The sequence below is a fragment of the Anabas testudineus genome, chromosome 8 (genome assembly GCF_900324465.2).
Source record: "Anabas testudineus chromosome 8, fAnaTes1.2, whole genome shotgun sequence".
Taxonomy (NCBI): domain Eukaryota; kingdom Metazoa; phylum Chordata; class Actinopteri; order Anabantiformes; family Anabantidae; genus Anabas; species Anabas testudineus.
Genome location: NC_046617.1, coordinates 17,021,254 through 17,039,180, shown reverse-complemented (window position 1 = coordinate 17,039,180; position 17,927 = coordinate 17,021,254). Strand labels below are relative to the sequence as shown.

Here is a 17,927-nt window from a genome sequence, read left to right as displayed (position 1 = left end):
TAGTGAACATGCACGTTACCTCATGACAAATAAAATGGAAGGGGGGGTGAGGGTGGGGGTGGGTGTGGTTTTGATTAGGGAAACGAGCAAACCTATTTCCTCTAATGTGTTTATGTTACTAAAAGTCCCTAAATGAATAAACACGTCTGGTCTGTTTTTTATATATATATATTTATTTATATATATTTATTTATATATATTTATTTATATATATTTATTTATATATATATATAATTAACCTCTTTGAGGCTTTAAGTTTCTAAACAGATGTATTTATGTGTTTAACATTTGTGTTGTATATGTCTGGACACTAATAATCCAAATTAATTACTCCTACTAAACAGCTGGAGTGATTTGATGAGTTTTATTTTTTTATTTTATTTTATATATAATATATATTTATATTTCAAATCACTTCTGCTCTTCATGACGTCAGTGCCTCCAGTCTCTTCCACATACATTCCTACTCAAAAAACTGAAGCAATTCTTTGAACAGACGTTCCCTGTAACCACATCACCTCCCTCTGTTAATGTGAACGCCTCCTGAATAAAATTGTGTGCCTTTTCATAAGAAGCGAACTCAATCAACTCTACTAGTAGCTGTCTCTTTGCTAGACCTCCATGTCCAGGGAGCAGACTGCGTCACCATGGTCCAGTTTGAGGAGGTTCTGGACGGGGTGCGGTTGGCTCTCACTTGGGCCTCTGCTACCGAGATCCGAGCTCTGCTGCGGGGTTTGGTGGAGGAGGAGATTATGTCAGAGGCCTACAGCAAGAGCTTGAGTCTGCATCGGCTGATTGAGGGGTTCACACCAAAGCGCATTCACAGCGAACCAGGATGTAAACCAGCACCTGTTGAGACGTTTGAGCTGTCAGAGTCTGGAGAATTTGACTTCAGTGATCACAACCTGACACATTTGGAGTCAGTATTATTAGTGGATGAACTTGACAGATTAACATCCTGGACAAATATGAATCCACTAGATGGACAAATTCTTGATGGACATAATCAGAAATGTGTTCAGGAATTGAGAGAGGGACCGACGATGGACAGACACTACCTCAATCACAGGATCGGGTCTACACCGATTCTATGTGATATACAGTGCAGTTTTAGAATCAATGATGAAATGCAAGATTTGCTGAGAAGTGCAGAATCAATGCAGAAGCCAGTAAGTGATAGTGAAACAACTGATGAGGGGAATTCAGACGATGCGAGGGAGTGGTTAGAGAAGGTAGAGGAGGCAGCTAGGAGGATAGCTGTCCCTCTGTGGCAGCACTGGGACAGAGGACGGAAGATGTTACTGCCACTGGTTCCTTCTAAAAATACTGGCTGTACAACAAATGAGAACACAGAGACAGACAGTGGAGCACAATGCCTTGCTTTGAAAATGGATGAGGAAACAGAGCTTGCAGTTGCTTGCAGGACATTGGGTTTGTATGCTGATAACTTTGGGGAGGAAGATGTTAGAAACACAAACTTTGATAACAGAGTGGATACAGAAGGAGCCATTGATACCCTAGAAGAGCACTTTTTCTCCATGACTGGCAGTGTGGCGACGACGGGATTGAACGCGGATCATTTCAATAGCTACAGAGCAGCAGGAAGCCTCTCACCTGTTGAGGCGTGCACAGCCACAGATAGGCTGGAGGACTATCTGAGCGCAACAGAGGACCTACTTTGTTTAACTTCAAATGCACAATGTGGCACAGATGCAGGATTTATAGATGTTGCAGATTTACTTTCTCCTTGTACACTAAAAGACACTTTGACTGTTGCTCAAGATAACTCTTTTTGCTCAAACACACATCACAGCACGACGTTAGACACCTGTTTAGAACATGATTCTTATGCAATAATTAGGAGTGCTGATCTCAAACCAGACTTTGAGAATAAAATGGACGAGGAGAGAGTGGATTATACCTGTGGTAAGTTTACACTTATCAACATCCTCATTCTGTGTGATGCCTCTTTAAACGCACGTAATCCTCTGTGTTTGATGTTCTACGTTCTGTGTGCTGCTTTATTTTTTATTTTATTTACATAAAATGTGTGGTATTACAGGAATACTGACAAAACCTTGATTTATGTGCACACGTGGACCACTTTGGCACTTCACCAAAAAAAAAAACAGCTTTTCTGCCCTATGTGTTCTAGGTGCTTTCCAAAATCAATATTGTCTCTCTCGTTGCAAGTTAAGGCAGTTTGTATTTGGTTCAGTCTTGGTTGGTGTGGTGGTGATGGTGTGCCATGCTTTCAGTTTCACTATGTGTCTCACCCCTTGGCTACAAACAACACACCCAGTTATGACTGTAGGACAGGATATTTCCAAAGCTATCCCTAATGTGCACAGGGGAGTGTTGGAAATGATCGTTCATCTAGAAGTGAAGCACATTTAAAAATATCTAAGTTTAAAACAGCTGGAAGAAGGTGGAGTCATGGTGGACTTGGTGGTGCTGTGGGAAACCTGCTATCAATGCAGGAAACAAAGTTTTGGCAGATTTAGGCCCGAGCAAGATATAACTGAACTCGTTTACATGAGTTGACCTTACACGTCATAAATGTGGGTGTGACCTCCTGTTCTCTATTTCTGCCCATTTGAAGGTTGTTATTATCTGTCTGCTAACAGTTTTCTTGCATCTATATGTTAAAATTAAGGTTGATGTAGGTTCAGAAATCAAATCAGAATCAGATGTTTTGTTATGATGTCCCTCATTCTGCAGACCTGACTAATTATTTTTATTCTACTCTTTTTATAAAGAGTTATTTGACCACAACGTCCTGACTCCCTGCTTTTCTTACTTCCCCAGGATACAGTGCTGTCTATTACAGAATTGAAATTGGCTAAGATATATACATATAATGCTCATTCACACTTAAATAAATAGTGAATAGGTTTTATAACCTGTTCAACCAACAGGTTTTAATGGCATGAGGTAAAGCAGGTACTTCCCAAAGCTTTAGCCATAACTCACCATGTTGCCACACCTGTTGAAAGGCTGCCAAGCAGTGGTGTTTGGTTTTAAATGTTTTGTTGTCACAAAAGGAGTCAAGAGATCCTTAGCAACATAAACCAGCAAACAGAATGATCACATCTGACCACTCCACCCCACCCACCACCTGTTCAGCTCCTAACAGCTGTGCAAATCACTGAAACTAACACGAGGCTATGGAAGTAATTATAAATAACTTCCTCCAAATGAAATCACATTAATGGTGTAATTATTGATGTGTCTTGGTTACCAGAGCATGGGAAAAGGTTGTATATTTGTATATTTGTGCAGTGGTTACAGGGCACTGTTTACTTACAGTGATCTCAGGAGTCAGAGGGGGAAATAAGCCAGGAAATTCCAGCAGCCAGGTAAAAACATCCAGATAAGAAAGGTGTACAGCTTTTTTATTTGCTACAATTTAAACTCAGACAGCAAAAGTCCCTTTAAGTCCCCTTGTTTAATAGACTATTGGAGCTAGAGCTCTGATTCAGTATGTGATTAATGTGACAATCTACATGAAGCTGTTCATGTTTTCGTTTTGAATTTGCTTTTCACCTCATTAATTACTGTAGTGCACAGTTTGACAGGATCCTAATTCAACTGATCTCTGTAAGGCGTGTTATAAGGCCTGATGATTGACTATGAAAAACAGCATTTACATAAAGACCTAAACTGAAACTACCAAGACAACCACTGTATTTTTTTGTCTCTGGTAACCGAAGTGGCGCAGCTTGGCGTCTTCAATAGATGCGCACTTTTGGCAAAGTGAAAGTAAAAGAGTGAGAAGGAGCAGGTTCAGCAGCAGCAGCCTAAAAGTGTAGGTCAACTGAGGATATATGTATTTGATGTAGCGGTGCACAGATGAGGATTTATCGCACTGGAACGTCCAGCACAGGTCAGAGGACCAGAGCATCAGCCAGCACATCAGCAGGCAAGTGTTCCATGCGCTGATGGTGCAGCTTGGACGCGTTTATCCAAAGTGCGCAAGTATGGATGTAAAAGATGTCGGGGATTTCCCTTTCATCTACAATTCTTTGATGATTCCTCTATATGAGTAATATAGCAATTTAGGAGTGTTTTGTGTGTTTTTAAATCGTTTAATTGAATTATGCGTCTGCATAAAACTTTTGATGTGATCAGATACGGTTTGTTTATGAAAACGCACTGAGCTGATTTTTTATTTATTTTTTTTTTTTTTTTGCCACTGTTGATATTAATTAAGCTCAAAAAGTTCCTAAGTATTTGTTAAGCGTGATGTTTGTCATGAATTTCCCAAACTCGGGCAACATAAGGCGAGTAAACTCCATTACGCTCGAGTGTAATATGGCTTCATGTGAGTTTACTATGTCCCCCATGTGCAAAATGGTGCACGAATAAAAGAAGTGAGAGGGCGTTGAAAGGGGGATATAAGCAGAGTAATTACGGACATTTCCAGAAAACTACATTAATTACTATCCATTGCCTAGAATCACTGTAAAAAATGTTTATTTTGGGCGATTAGTGACAAGTAGGAGTTTAGAAACACATGTGGATGAAACTCATGAGACACATTTGTTTTTGTTTCCTTGCAGTTTTTCGCATCCTAACCACGTGTGTTGTTGCTTGTAGACTTGAGTGTTTGTCTTTATTGATTAAGTTATTGCTAAAAACACCAGCCTGCACCATGAGAACTGTAACTGGCAAGTTCCTCATATTCACACTGCAGCTGAGGTGTTTTCTGTTTTGCATCTTATCAGGTCATGTGTGACCTTCACTGCCATTAAAATGCTTAAACTGCTCAAAAACATTAAGAAAAGGCTTAAATCACATATCAGATGTTTCAATCCAAAGCGACTTACAAGTGAGGTGCGAAGCAAGCAAAAATATCTAAGCCAAGGAAAAGAACTTAAAATAAAGTGCTATAGGAAGAGCTGCTTCAATTGATGTGAGTGCAAGATTTAAGTGTAGAGAAAGTTGCACAAGAGTTCAGTTTTCAGCAGGTTTCAGATATTTGGAGTGAAGCTGCTTATTGTACAGAGGTGGGTAGGTTGTTCCACCATCATGGAACAACTGAATCGGACGGGGGAGCGATTGTAGACCCAGATGAGGGACTTCAGGTAGGCGGGTGCTGTTGAGTTGACCACTTTGTAGGCAGGAGTTGTGTTGCATAATCTGAAAGGTAGGGTTTGATCTTTCCGATGTTGAAAATGACAAATCTGCATGATGTAGAGACAGAGGGGTTGTGGTCGGAAAACCTCATCAATGATCACCCACAGGTTTCTGGTAGACTTACTGAGGACAATCACTGAAGACCCTATGTTGATGCTTGTATTGAAGGTCCGGCTGGAAGGACGAGAACTTCTCTTGGAGAGGTTAAGTTGAAGATGCCTTTCTCTCGTCCAAGCAGAGATGATGTCAGAGAGACATGCAGAGATGTTTAATGAGACAGTGGAGTCAACTCGTGGAAAGGACAGAGAGAGTCGTGTGTTGTCAGCATAGCAATGACAGGAAAAGACATGCGACTGGATCGTTGAACATAGGGATGTAGAATAGATAGAGAAAAGTAGAGGACCAAGAACTCAGCCCTGTGGCATACAAGTGGGGAGGCAGTGAGAGTTAGAAATTTGCCCGACAAGTAGGTCTGACTGAAAATCAAAGTACATTTTTTAACTCACAGACTCGTCCAAGTTGTGTGAATCTAATCATGGTAACTCAATATGTAAATGATGAGTCAGCAGATGGCCTGGAGGATCACCTTGCAGACATGGATCAAGGCATCAACAAGCTCCTGGACAGTCTGTGGTGGTATCAATACATATATAGATGCATCGATACATATATATTCCATACATGTCCCATAGGTAGTCAGTTGGTTTTAGGTCAGGGAAATGTGAGGATGAGTCACTACACATTCTGGCCACATGAAGCCAGGCATTATCCTGCACCAGGAGGAACCTGGAATCTGACAGTCACTCTGAGGATTTCATCCCAGTGCCTCACATCAGCCAAGACACTGTTGGCTATGATATGCAGGTCTGGAGGGGATATGACTGTATAGCCTGGTTGGACGTGTTCTGCAAAACACAAAACCTGAGAAGAATCAATCAGGAAGGAGAAGGAGAAAGTGTTTGTGTGTGGCCACCATATACAAAACCATTATTGTCTTTGTCATCTTTTCTTTTCTGTGCTTCTTCCTGTTGTCACTTTCATTTGTACCACACAGTATTTAACGAACGGTCTGTCATGAAAGCCAACCAATGGTCTGGCCATCACTCAGATCTCACCTTCAACAGACCACCACACTGTATATTTGCTTAGCTTTTCTACATCCCTTGCTTAGCTACCAGCGTGATTCAGTATTTCTATAACTTGAGAAAAAAGGACCAGCAAACAGAGAAGAAGAGTTAACAATAAGATTTAGGTACTCCCCACATAGCTTTTGTTCTATTTCAAACTCACCAAACAAGACCTTATATTTAAAGGCACTGCTCCACATTACAGCATCACCTAAACAACCCTTTTTGGCCTCTGAGGCAGCAGGTTGTTGTTGTTGTTGTTGTTGTTTTCAAAACTGTGGCATTAACCACAGAGTCACAGTGGAACTCACAGTTTTAGGTTATATTTTAAAAGAAGAGACTTTTTCACAGTGTTAGCTTCATAAATTATGTTGGAACTAATTGTTTATAGCCAAGATCAGCCTGAAATAACTCTACGTTGAGATGACACTGCCCATATTCACCACTCGTTATATAATGTCGCACAGTGTGTTATGTAACTTTGTCTCACGTTGACGTCCTACTAAATACCTTACAGAACAAAACTATCCTGCAGCTGAATGTCATCCACTGGGCGTGACAAAATGTTTTTTTTCTATGTTGTTCACCCACTATGGAGGAGTAGTGAATTGCATCTAGTAGTTTACCTTCATTTTACAGATGCTTTTCCAGTGTTTTATATTTGCACTGGATTTGCACTGTAGCCACTTTGCCAGGTGCTGTGTTTTTTCACACACTTCTGTGGGTATGAAAGCTAAATAAAGAAACTTATTTTTTCCACTTTTACTTCCTGTTACCAACCCTCGTCAGTACCACCACGGCTCTGCTCCATCCTGGGTGAATACTTTTCTTTTTTCTGTGGAATTTACTTTTTTCCCTCAAAACTTCAGAGAAAGTGAATAAATGGCGTGTGATTTAGAGAAGCACTTCAACTTTTTTAAAGAACAATAACAGTATTGTGATTCTAGTGTCAATGAGGAAATGCAGAAACATCTGCAAAAGTTGATAACAGACTATTGCTGTGACTTGCAAATCATTTCAGGTTAGCTGGTTTGTAATAAAACAGAGAAGTAACCATTCTGTACAATGGTGTCAAGTATAGCAGATTAAGTAACATGAACAAACTGTAGTATTTGTTGTGTTCACTCCATTTCTATCAATATCGTCATTTAATCACTTCATTTTTCTGTGTGTTATCAGATGCAAAGATGCAGGAAGAGGACCAGGACCCATTACTCCCCAATGAATTTGGAGATCTACCAGGTTAGTATTGGTTAACATCTATTGGGGCGGCTGGTTAGTGTCTCCCATGTGGGAGACTGGGGTTCAAGTCCCAGCCGTGGCCTACCTCCAGTAGGGGTCCTTAGGCAAGACCTCCTTACGCCTACCCTGCCTACCCTTGTACTTACTTGTAAGTCATTTCGGATAAAAAGTATCTGCTAAATGATTAAATATAAATGTAATGACATGCTAATGTAGTTTGTTTGGATCAACTACTTGATGTTTGGGAAGTCAGCATGTTCCCTCCCTCTAGAAGAACTTCACAGTTGGCACCTTAATCCCATTTTATGATGTGGCAATGACAATTAAAGTGTATCTCTTATCTCTTTATCTCCAAAAGATTGCATTTCTGGAATTTGAAACCTTTGACCTAGGAGATCGGGCATGTGGATTAGCTGGTGACTTGTTGGTTAAATAATCCAAAGGATGATTGGAACTGGATCAGGAACAAAAATAAAACTGTTGTCATGGAATGAAAAGAATGGTAGTGTAATTATATGATCGTAAGTGCAGGAAGTAGGGGTGCTACGGGGGGTTTCTGCACAAAACAAAATTTGGATTGCTTCATGAAATATCAGCTTGTTGTGTAGTTTGCCCTAAATGTGTTAAAGCAGCAATGTCTGATTAATGAAGACGATGTTAGGTGTCTATGTTGTTATGGTGCTTCTCAGCACCACGGACAGCGCTCTCCACGTCACATCTACACACCCCCGTAGCCAGACTTGCACCCCAAATCTGCAGTTGTGGGGGATGTGGTTAAACTTTGTTATTCTAGAAAGGACACAAATAGCAGCATTTTGAATAAGCTGAAGCCGTTTAATTGTCTGTAGAGAAAATTTGTTTCTGCTGATGATAAAAACATGGGCAAGTTTATCATTCTGTCTAAGATAGAAAGCAGAAACTGTTTCTGAGCAGATAGAGGGCTACTTTGGTGACGTTGGTCATGTCTAAGAGGAGATACTTCCACGTTTTTCACGTGGCCAGTGGTTTTAAGAGACTGGGACTCTAAATATATGCATACTGTACCTGCCGCCTGTGAGCCTTTGTACCCAGCACTAGAATTTCTTTGTCCAACTGCAAGACATTGCATGACATCCAGAGGCTGATGTCCCTCTGGACACATTTCCACAGTTTCAGCTTCTTGGATGGAGTTATGCTGACCAAACGATGGCCTAGAGCTCTAATCATGTGTGATATTTCAGTGGTTCTTTAACAAAACAAAGAAAATGAATAATGGAAAAGTGAACTTTGTCTAATAAACCTTGTTATTTATGTTCTAGATGATTTATCTGAATTCATGAACGAAAAGTACCTAATGGGTAAGTTGCAAAAAAATCAGCACAAATACACATTATTACTCATTATTACTATTAAAGTATGAACACAAAGGTGATCGATCGCCTCATTCTCTTTTTGTATATTTCTAATTTAGAGGCAGAGGAGCTGTTTGGTGATTTGTTGAGTTGTGAGGATTTCAACAACTTCAGTAAGGATATCTTCTTTTCATTTTGCAACTACTGACAAACTGATGATGACTAATATGAGAGGAGAAAAGGAAGAAGTCCACTTTCACTCTAACTGAATGATACATACACACATTGAACAAAGGAGGAAGGACAAAGAGGCCTCTGTTACATATGTCAAGAAAAGGCTTTTGAGACCCCTACCAATAAGAAACTAAAGTCAATACGGGCAATACATGTGTTAAAGTGAGGTCATCATATATTTCTTTAGTGGTGTTCCAAGCCAGCTTGTGTGTCACTTCCTTTTTTGAGTCTGTTAGACATGCCTCTCTATCCGGATTTTCAGATCAGTACTGAAATACATCACAACAACAACTGTTTCTGGTTACTGTTTCTGCTGCTTTCTGCTTCACTGACTTTTTTACTTCCTCGTTCATGCATTTCAGGTGATGTTCCCATGTTAGAGCTGCTCAGCCCAGACAGCCAGCAGCAGAGACACAACAACAAACGAACATCCGAATCAAATAACAGGAGAAAAAGACAAAGAGGTAGACAACCAGTTGTTAAATATAATCTACTAACAGTGGCTCATTGTCTCTGTATTTGTGCAAAAACATTTCATGCTGTTTAATCATAATATTCCTCAAACCTGAACTAGATTCATACATCATCAGTTCACATATTCTGTTATTTCTATTTTCCCCTGTGCAGCTGCCAGATCACAACCGTGTAATGACGAGGACACTCCATCAAAACCAAAAAGGCACAGAGCAGCAGGTGACCTAACTATTCAGTTTCAAATGTGGGACACTGTTAATAAATAACCTTTCCAGCTCTTAATAGGTAATGTGTAGTCATAGCATTTATCTCCTACCATACTACTTTTATAGTCGGTGATATTCTTTCAGAACTGAGCTGTGTACAAAACAAGATTTTAGATGACCACCAGTCTATATGCATTGTGAACATTATTCCACATAAATATATGTTTACCAATATAATAAAAAAAGAAATATTTAATAACATATTGAACTGCTGCTTTTAAAATCCTCAACATATCATAATAGTGGTTGTGTCTTTTTAATCTTTTGACCGCAAATCACTTACTTGCTATCAGAGCTCACCATTGTGCATATAACGCGGTTACGTTTTGGAGTCATTCCAATCTTTTATAATGACCATTTGGCAAAGCCATCACGGCTGCATTCATCTTTACATCTTGTGAGAAGGTTCAATTGTCTCATAGTTGATTTCGGTTTTGTGCAGAAATGGACTGAAGCCAATGACTGCTCGGAATAGTGCATTAAAAATTAAACAAACATGTTCAAATTGGCATTTCCTTGTGACAGTGTTGTAAGAGCATGTGGTTATTCTTGTTCTGGGCTCCTTTTGTGGCTATCTACACATGAAGTGAACCGTGTTTTAATGCTGGTTCTTTAACTCTTGCAGGTCGACCAAAAACCAAAGAGGCACAAGCTGAGCCAGTTGTCCCTCCGAGTAAGTGTCCTTTGCTCCAGCTGCAAATTGCTGCACATCTAAAAACCAATCAAAGTCATCTACTTGCATCGTGTATCCTATTGGACTCTATACTGGGAAGTGCATGTAATTAAAAGGTTTTAAACTTTGTTCTGCCCCCGCTTCACTCATGCTGGTTGCTCTTGATTAACCTTTGCAGTATGAGCAAACAGATAAAAACTGAAGTGAAAAACTCCTCCACATGACATCATTTGGAAGATAGAAGTAGAGATACAGTATTTTAGATATTTTAATACAAGAAAGTCAGAGGGTCATCTTTTCCCTAAACATGCTGTGTTAATAAAGTACCATTTTACAGACTCGTGGGTGAAAGCGTTGTTAGTTTGCTTTGCTAGACTTAGTTCCTTCGTGGCACTGGAGCACAGCTCAAGAAACAGGAAGCTGTCACAAGAGAGGTCACGCTATTAAAATAGTACTCTCACTACACCAGACTTCCTCCAGATCTGTTAGATGCTTCTTTATATTTGGTTAAGAGTCTCAGTATGACTCTTTGTACTTCATTCAAACCTCATTCCATTCATAGTTTGCGTATTAGTCCAGTTTTATCACTGGTCTAATCCAGTAGTCTGTTGGTCACTGAACAGATTTGAACAAAAATTCAACAAAACCACAATACATAATCAGTACACACATATTAAAGTGTATGATGTAAAAACATGTTCAAAAACAAATAAGACGTCTCTAAAACCTCATTATTTCCTGGGGAACTGAACTATCGGCTTGTTTTCCTTGTTCTGTGACCTGTTGTGATACACTCAAGGTTAAGAAACCTGTTGACAGAGAACGATAAAGACGCTGTTTCTGGATATGTCTTAGACACTGACACAGGATTGGAGCTGAGTCCAGCACAGATGCCAGGCCTCACCACTCCTTCACCAAGAATCCTACATCTGTCTCCTCCAATCCGGCTCGCTTTCGCTATCCCAGATAGGTCCGGGTGGATCTCTCCTCCGGTTCTTTTTCCATTCCCCAATGCAGCCGCTCCACCTACATACATATTAGGTGAGTTAAGTATTGTAACTTAATCTAGTTTGTGAAGCGTCAAATGTTCTGTTATGTTCACTCTGTGTTTCTAAGATTATTGTGTAGAGGTAATGACAACATTCACCACTTAAATACCTCGAAAACTGGATCATCAAGCTTCTACTTAGACAGGTGCCACTAGATACAGCAGTGATCAGCATCCACGTAGCTACTGTCATACAGTCCTCTGTGAAAATGTAGAATTCTTTTTCAAGTTTGTGTTTCACAAATTTAAACTACATAGTAGTATGATTAGATAGACGGAGTTACAGCACATGTTACAGTACAGAGTCTTCCAGGGTTGGTTCATTGACCTCTTTCCCTTAGATTCCCTAGGAAGATTTAGTAGATTTAGTAGATTAAGAAGATGTAGTTTTGTAGTTGAGTAGTCGTCTATAAACCCCAGCATCAGTGGTTTGCCTCTTTATTCCTCCCAGCAACATGTTGAGGTGTCCTTGGACAAGATGCCAACACCCAGCAGAAACGTTGTCATGTACTCCAGCTGTCCAAACAACAATTTTCCCAGGGAATCAATAAAGTATTATTTGATACTCAGTCACATATGTTTCTCCAAATTGTCAAATAATTTCAGAATAATAAAGAATTTGAATAGTACATAATTACTTCAAACAATGTGCACAATATTTGGGCCCGCAAAGGGTCCTGCCTTTAAAACAGACATGATTCTGTGAAGAAATCAGTGCATGGGCTCAAGAACACTTCCAAAAACCCCTGTCCATGAACCCAGTTTGTACTGTATAATGCAAAAAGGCAAGTTAAAGCTCCAATCCAGGCAGAAACCTCATACTGCACCTATGAAAACAGAATTTCTTCGTAGTAGAAGAGGCTGGGTACTAAACTGGCCTGCCTACAATCTAAAGCTTTCACCAATTGAAAATATTTGTATCTTGAAATCCAAACCATGACAAAGAAGACTCAGGACTGCTGGGCAGTTTGAGTCGTCTATCAGACAAGAATGGAAAAACATTTCTCCCCCACAACTCCAGCAGCTGGTCTCTTCAGTTCCCAGACACAGATGTTGCTTTACTAAATACATTGACTTGCCATGCTTGGCTCTGCAGTATATACTCTAACCACTATTTCTAATCTAGTTCCTGCTTCTCCACCTCCCTGCAAACCCCAAGTGCCACCACTATCCCCTGGTGAGTAAAAAAAACACTTTTCTAATTTGGCATGTGCATGTTTATGTCCCAGCTTATACCGTAGTGCATGTATGCAGAGGTGTTATTCTCACAGTGCTGATTATGGTTCCACATTTAAAGTTTTAGTTCTGCCTTTTCATGCATGAGTATGGAAACAACTCCCCACCAACTGACGTGTTTGTTCCTCTCTGGTGTTTTTAGTGGACGGTGCTGTTGTACCAGTTCAAAGGTGTTCATCCCCAAAGGGATCAGACACTGCTAGCAAAGCTGTGCCTCCCCCACCACTCTCTCCAGTTCATGGTGTGTATGAGTAATTGTTTAATGCCTTCCTCTTTGTCAATTAATAGAGTTATTGTCATGTTACAAATATCATGTCATTTCAGAAATTTCCCCATGTAAAGAGTCACCTCTTCCTCAGTCACCCACTGTCATTGATATTCCACGTAAGTTACCCCATGCTTTTATTCCTCTCTTTGATAAATAAAATCCTAAATGTTGGAGAATCAGTTTGACATTTTATTCGTTTTTCCAGAAGCTGTAAAGGACTACATTCAGGAAGCCAAATCCCACATAAGTCATATGTGCCAGGACATAGAGGAAGGTCTTAGCCTGGCTTCTCATTACGTGGATAGGAAAGTGAGCCCGAGAGAAAATCTTCGCTCTGGAAAAAACACAAACAAGTGCCTGGACAAGGAGCTAATCATCCTGGGAGCTACAGATCGGCAAAAAAGCTTATTGGGGCAAAGTCAGGTAAGAGTTTCACTTTCACTGGACCAAACTTAGATAAAACAAATGGCTGTTTGTGCTGCTTCTGAAAACAGTCAAACTCAGTATTATTATAGCTGTATTTAGTTTTGTTTATGACTCTGAAAGCACTTACTGCCACTAACTAGCACCTGTATGTTCTACCTTGTTCTTTTCAGATCTTTGATGGCTCCTGTGGAGACAAACCCAAAAGCTACATATTGCTATTTGGCAATGCAGGCATAGGGAAAACCACCATGATCAGGAAGCTGTGTTTTGATTGGTCCAGAGATTGCTTCCCACAGTTTGACTTTGTCTTCTTATTAGATGGCAAAGCCCTCACTTTAACAGAGCCGACCCAGAGCCTTCAGACCCTCCTACTAAACCTCTCCTCTTTTGCTCCTCCTTGCATGGATGCTGAGTCAGTGTTTGCTCAGATACTTGCAGCCCCTAAGCGTGTGCTCATCATTTTCGATGGGTTTCATGAGTTGCGGGACTATGAAATTCTGCTGCAGAATCAAGAAAAGGACTTGATAACATCATTGCAGAAAGACAGTAAAGCGCAGACGTACACAGTTAGACAGTTGTACGCTGCCATACTTCAGAGGGTCCTTCTTCCAGGCTGCACTCTTCTACTCTCTACACGTCCAAAAGGAAACGCCAACCAGCTTTTGCGGCGGGCGGATAGCTTTCTTGAGGTGTGTGGATTCAGCCCCACAGATGTGGAGACATATTTGTCGCAGTACTTCAATGATCCTGCCCTGAGAACGTCTGCTTTGGACTCCTTAAAAAACTGCAGCTATCTACATCTCCTGTGTTGGAACCCCGGACTGTGCCGATTGGTGTGCTTAGTTTTAGAACAGTCTAAAAGTTCGGAGGTCCTACCGAGAACTTTAACTGGGCTCTGCCATCAAGTGCTTCGTCTTAAAATGGAAAATTGTAGGAGCACACACCAAACACATACATCTGTGCAATCTGTAGAAGAAACTAAGAAACAAGTCTCAAGCAATACTCGGACAAAGTCCAGAGCACAGGTTCGTACTCGCTCTCGTACACAAAGAACAAGGAAAACACAAGAGCCGGAGAAAGATGGAGACGAAGTGAATGGAGAGGAGAGGAAGGATGTTCAAAGTGAGGAGGATAGAACAGAGGAGAGAGAGTTACTGTTACAACTGAGCTCTTTGGCCTGGGAGGGGGTCAAGGCCAACTCCTCCATCCTTCCCACGGGGCGGACACTATCTGTCAAACTCAGGAACTTTGGCCTCAGGATGGGGGTCTTCCTCTCTCGCCTTCTGAGGACTAGACCATTTGCGTCAAATGGTGAGGATGAAGGAGGAGGAAGAGAGGATAAAGATGAAATGGGAGGAGAGAAAGGAGAGAAAGGAGAAAGGAAAAGAAACCGAGGAAAGCCTGACACCGAGATCACTGATGCCAATGATGACAACATTTTGTTATGGGCCAACCCTTTCTTGCAGAGTTACCTGGCAGGGGTCCATCTGTCTTTGTCAAGGTAAAAATAAATCCATTGTTAGAATAACTATGACAACTTTCATGCTGAAACTTCATCTTCAGTTCTCTTTGTTAGATTGAAAATGAAAGAACATTCCCAGTTTCTTTTAGTTTTTACTTTCAGTACCTGACCCTGTGTGAATTTCCCTAACTCAATGTTACTTTCGGTTTCCCTAGGAATGTATCAGACCGCAACTTCATCCAGACCCTCCCTTTCCAATCTGGTCCAAAGGTACGCCGAAGACCTCAGAGAGAAGAGTATGAGCTCACTCAGCGATTCGCTGTTGGTCTCCTGTTTCACAACAGAACGGAGCTGCACAGGCTTCGCTCAAACACAGAGGCAGCTTTCAGAGATATGTTGGTCAGCAAGCAGGCTTTAGTAAAAAAACACCTTGAAGGTCTCTCCTATGGTGACCTGAGTCCTGCCCAAGCCCTGGAGGTGTGTAACTATGTTTATGAGGCAAGTTTCACGCATGGTGAAGACAGAAGAGACCCTGGCAGCACCAGTCTGCTCACTCATCTGGCAGCAAATCTTCCAGAAGTCCTGACATTTCACGGAGTCCCACTCAATCCACCAGATGTGTTCACAGCGCAGAAAGTTCTCGAAAGGGGTGGAACTGATGGTAGAAGTTTCACCTTGGATCTGGAGGATTCTGGGATACGTGTTTCTGGACTCAGAGCACTGGTGGGACTCAACAACATCAACACATACAGGTACTGATTACTGCACATATCTCATTTCAATACACTGTAGATTGAAGTGAGATATAATAGTTATTCCCTCATCAGAGTTCATTTACGCCAATGTCATATGCCCTAAACTCAAGCTTTGGTTGTCCCCCCAGGGCGTGCATTGCTGATGTTATCACGCTATGGGAGCAGCTAGAGGAGAGTGGTGAGGAGGGGCTCCTACAAGGGGCGGTCTCCAAATTCAAGATCCAACCTCTGAAAGCCACACAGGTTTGCCACATAGAGCACCTGGCCAAGCTGGTCAACATCCATATGCAGAGGAGACTGTCAGACAGGTAGTGCACCACACATACACACACACACACACACACACACACACACACACACACACACACATACACACATGTTGCACTATACAAAGTGACTGGTCACTGACGTGTGTGTTGTACTTGTAGTTCCAGCCTATCACTGTCCATCCTGGCGGACGGAGTCCCAGCTGTCCAAGAACTACATAAGCTAGAGTTTGAGTAAGTAGCTGTGGTATTTGAATTCTGATGATGAAGATGATGATTGTGATGATGATGGTGTTGATAGTGGTGATGTGTTCTTCTTCAGGCTTGACCCAGATAAAGGTCCTCTTGCCCTTCCAAAGCTCTGGGAGCTCCTTCCCGGTCTACACAACCTACAGCACTTGGAGTAAGTATACTCCTTACGTGCAGTACTTTTCAGTAGCTCTTCCACCACGTCTGTGTGTGTATATGCTTCTAGTGTCTCACACTTGCTCCTGCTCTCTCCTTCTTCAGTCTAGATAATAGTAAGATAGGGGACAAAGGAGCGGAGAAGCTTGCTGATGCTTTGGCTTCACTCTCTTCCCTGGAGATACTCAAGTGAGTAAAAGATGTTGACCTTGTTCTATTTAGTTCAGAAAACACACTGGTTATTATTCTACTACAAGTTATTTACACACTGCACGTGTAAAACTAAGTTTATTTTTTCCCCTGCTGGTTTCCAGTCTGTCAGAGAATTGTATAGGAGACCATGGGATAAACAAACTGGCATCCACACTCAGGGACCTACCCAAACTGCACTGTTTAAGGTATGTATTTATAGACATACACACACCTACAGCAACCACAGCACATGATACAGTGGCACATACTGTAAACCCTCAGAATTTCACTTCCCTCTCCCTCGTGCTGTTTTTTTTCCAGTCTCTATAGTAATGTGATTTCTGACGAAGGGGCAGAGAGTTTAGCAGCTGTCCTCCCACACATGTCTTCTCTCACTCATCTTGAGTAAGTCTACATATGTCACATTTATAGCAACTGGATGTGTTTATAAATAGCCAGGATGTGTGATTAGATGCAAGAGATTTAACAGTCTGTACAGTAGGTATATCAGAAGAGACATATCTGGACAATTCTGAATTCATTTCATTGTGTTTGATAGTGTGAAGTATAACAAACTGACGGACGTTGGTGCACAGAGCCTTGGAGCCAGTCTGAGAAACTGTCACAAACTTAAAACTTTGAGGTGAGAAAGCTGCATTTGAACCCATGTGAAAGTGCGATCATTGCTGTGTTCCTTGCCTGTGTCTTTGGATCTTAAGTGTATGTTATCATTTATCAGTAGCATGCTGTACCACTTCCTTCTGTCTTTTTACTCACCTTGTTCTCGTTTCTTTCTTCTCATCTCATTGCAGGTTGTGGAACCAGTGTATTCCATGTGGAGCATTTGAGAGACTACAGCAGCAGGACAGCCGGATCCTTTGGCATTAAAACAATACAAAACCTCTTTACTGAAATGTTTTTTATTTTAACCATGCTTCTCTTGTACATAATGCATGTACATACGTGTTAACACTACACTATTTTGCTGGCAAACAAAGCGAGAGACATATATGACAGACAAAGAGAGAGGCAGTGCACTAACACAAATCAAACTTGACAGTTATTTGCTGCTTTAGATGACAGTTCATCTTTCCAGACCCTTTGGAAGATGCCACCCAGTGCTAGAAGGCAATAATGAATTCTTCTGTCCTACACTGTGTACACAGCCCTGTTCTATGGTATGGGAGCTTGGTAAAGCTTGATACACACAATTGCACTATATTTTTTTATATTAGCTATTTTTTATATTAAGCTGTGCCGGTGATGTATTTTTTCTGTCAATACCTAAATGGTATACTGTGCTTTATGTCCTACATAATGTTGTATTCAACCATGTCGCACTTTAATACTGTTTAATAAAAAGTAGTTTGTTTCATGTTGCTG

At 41.0% G+C, this 17,927-nt stretch overlaps 1 protein-coding gene across 2 annotated transcripts; it reads left to right on the top strand.

Moving 5' to 3' along the window:
• The first annotated feature begins 571 nt into the window (after nucleotides 1-571).
• ciita (class II, major histocompatibility complex, transactivator) lies at nucleotides 572-17,919 on the top strand. Of its 2 annotated transcripts, none has more exons than XM_026351719.1 (22): nucleotides 572-1,926; nucleotides 7,446-7,508; nucleotides 8,807-8,845; nucleotides 8,959-9,012; nucleotides 9,436-9,537; nucleotides 9,701-9,766; nucleotides 10,439-10,486; nucleotides 11,342-11,527; nucleotides 12,661-12,711; nucleotides 12,913-13,011; nucleotides 13,095-13,154; nucleotides 13,244-13,461; nucleotides 13,635-14,965; nucleotides 15,142-15,678; nucleotides 15,810-15,989; nucleotides 16,110-16,181; nucleotides 16,270-16,350; nucleotides 16,458-16,541; nucleotides 16,667-16,750; nucleotides 16,866-16,949; nucleotides 17,104-17,187; nucleotides 17,357-17,919. In XM_026351719.1, the coding sequence occupies exons 1-22, from the start codon at nucleotides 648-650 to the stop codon at nucleotides 17,430-17,432; spliced, it is 4,878 nt and encodes a 1,625-aa protein (XP_026207504.1). In that variant the 5' UTR covers nucleotides 572-647; the 3' UTR covers nucleotides 17,433-17,919. The 2 variants fall into 2 exon arrangements, with proteins under 2 accessions (XP_026207504.1, XP_026207511.1); XM_026351726.1 differs by lacking the exon at nucleotides 572-1,926 and adding an exon at nucleotides 3,710-3,922.
• The last annotated feature ends 8 nt before the right edge of the window (nucleotides 17,920-17,927 follow it).